Source organism: Humulus lupulus, chromosome 2 (assembly GCF_963169125.1).
Source record: "Humulus lupulus chromosome 2, drHumLupu1.1, whole genome shotgun sequence".
In the NCBI taxonomy this organism is placed as follows: domain Eukaryota; kingdom Viridiplantae; phylum Streptophyta; class Magnoliopsida; order Rosales; family Cannabaceae; genus Humulus; species Humulus lupulus.
In genome coordinates this window covers 224,060,859-224,063,277 of record NC_084794.1, presented here as the reverse complement: position 1 = coordinate 224,063,277, position 2,419 = coordinate 224,060,859, and the positions used below count along the sequence as shown (strand labels likewise).

The following is a 2,419-nucleotide window of genomic DNA, read 5'->3' as shown; positions in this document are numbered from 1 at the left end:
GTTGTAGTTTTGTAGTAATTAGCAACATAATCATATGTTTTCAATTGTGTTTTGGCAAATAATGCTATTGCAAGTGGACATGGTATTTCATCTTGTTGGAACCTTTTGCACTCACATGTTTTCTCCATTAGGTTGACCAGAAAATTTCCTTTGTCTTCTACCACAACTTGGTACAGTATAGTGTTTACTGGGAAGACCTATTTATTTTAGTAGAGGAATACATGTTAGAAACTAGTTACTGTGGTAATTATTAGTTACTGGTTACCGAATGTTTTGGTAAATAATATTCAGTGCATAATATATGTTAGTTACCTAAAATTTAATGACCCCGAATAAAGTTTTCTCTAAGCACAGTTACAGTATCTGTTGTTACTTGTGTGAATGTTCTGTTTGCTTCGTTACCATTTTTCCATACCCATTTCTAAACTAAACTTCAAAGGCCTTCCATCATTGTAGTGATTAACATTGTTCTTGCAGCTTTCAATGCCGCATTTATCGATTCGGCTATATTTGATGTCATCATTGTATATCTTCTTGTTGGAGCATGGCATCTAGACCAAGTGCGATATCCAATTTTTTTGTAAATATGGTCTTATGTGAGTGTCAATCTTGTCTATTTCATGCATGTAGTGCTCAAATGATTGTACCCTATATGCCTTTGCTGTTTTCACAAAGTTTATGTTTAGGTCCTCCCCATGGACACTGAAATTGACTTTGATGTTGTTTAGCAGGTGGAATATGCATGCTCCATGAAAAGCTTTAGGGTATACATTGTCTATAGCATTTTCTATGCTTTTGTGCCTGTCTGAAATGATTGCTATACCTGTTTGTAAAATCACGATGAAGTAACTGGTTATTTTGTCCAAATTAAGTAACTGGTTTCATTAATTTATATGACTATTATTTTTTTACACTATTTTTACTATTATATTGCTGAATTATTATTAAATAGTTTATTTTATGTGTGTTAATTTGTTTGAATAAGAATATAAAAAGGAAAACAATACCTTTTCTTTCTCCATATGTATCCTTTAGCTTTGTGAAAAACCATAACCATGATGAATCATTTTCAGAGTTTCTTATTCCAAAGGCAAATGGAAATATGTTGTTGTTAGCATCGATTGTTGAAGCAGTGAATAAAGTTCCTCCAAATGATGTCTTCAAGTAAGTTTCATCTATCACAATGACTGCCCTACAGTGTTTCCATCCTTTGATGGAATTTGCAAATGCTAGGTACATATATTTGAAGTGATTTTTATTGTCTGTAACCAGGTGCGTTATTGTACCTGGGTTCGAGACTTTTAGCATGTGAAGGTAGATGAGAAGTTTTTGGTATGAATCATCTTGGTTTCCTCTTGCAAATTCTAAAGCTTTTTCTCTTACTCCCCAGGCTTTTTGATACCCCATTGAAACACCATAATTATCTAGCATGTCGTTGATTATGTCATTTGGTGTGTGTACTCTCTTTATTGACATGTATTTTGTTTTTATTAGTTTTCCAATCACATTGCAATTTTCCTGCCTGTGGTCTTCCATAATGATGTCCAAAGAGTAGGTGTGAGTTTTTACATACTTTCTGATTTTAAATGTTTCTGTTTTCCTGAAGTTTGAAGCTCTAAGTAACCAGTTACAATTTTCATCCACACAAGTTACCAGGTACTCTCTCGATTCAGATCTTTTTGTCTTGAATTGGATGTTGTGGATCATAGCTAGTAACATAGAGCAGATTTTAAGAGCTTTTTGTCCTTATAAATCTGGCCTTCTTCAACTTCGAAAACTTTATGATCAGTTATAATTTCTGTATCTTCTTCTCTTTTTCTTTTGTTTTCTTCTTTTCTCTCTATGATAAAATCTGCTACATTATCAGCTATGTCTGTAATTTTTGGGAAGGTTTGTACCTGGTTATTTTTCGTGCAGGTTGCTTCGTCATATTGTAACTCTGTAGCTGATTGCTGGTTGTTTAGTTGAAGAACTAGCATTTCTAGATTTGTGTTTTGTATTTGTGTTTCTTCTTCATATGTATTGTGTTCAATAGTTTCAACTATTGTTTGATCAAAAGTGGTGATGCATAGTGGTAGCTCTGTTACTGTATTTTGCTTCTTTTTCAGTCCAATGTAGAATATGACTGAATTATCAGTGAGTAATTTCATTGGTGTCATACCTGGTGATAACTGGTAACTCAGCTCAACATTTTGAATATTGCATTTTATCTTAGTTTTCACTAAATGAACCAAATTGTTTAGAGAACAATTTGTTTGTATTATCAGTCCAGTCATGGTGTAGTCATCATACTGATATCTATCTGTCCATTTTCCTCCAAAATGAATCAATGTCATTATGGATTCCATATCTGCAATATAGCACAACATAATTTTTAGTGTTGTTTCAAATATAACTGGTTACGTTAGTGAATGAATAT

General features: G+C 32.9%; 1 protein-coding gene across 1 annotated transcript; it reads right to left on the bottom strand.

Moving 5' to 3' along the window:
• Positions 1 to 398: 398 nt before the first annotated feature.
• LOC133815204 (uncharacterized) lies at positions 399 to 1,707 on the bottom strand. The gene is made up of 3 exons (XM_062248065.1): positions 1,008 to 1,707; positions 648 to 823; positions 399 to 551 (listed from the first exon to the last, which is right to left on the bottom strand). Exons 1-3 carry the CDS (start codon positions 1,705 to 1,707, stop codon positions 399 to 401), a joined length of 1,029 nt encoding a protein of 342 aa, XP_062104049.1.
• Between the last annotated feature and the right edge of the window lie 712 nt (positions 1,708 to 2,419).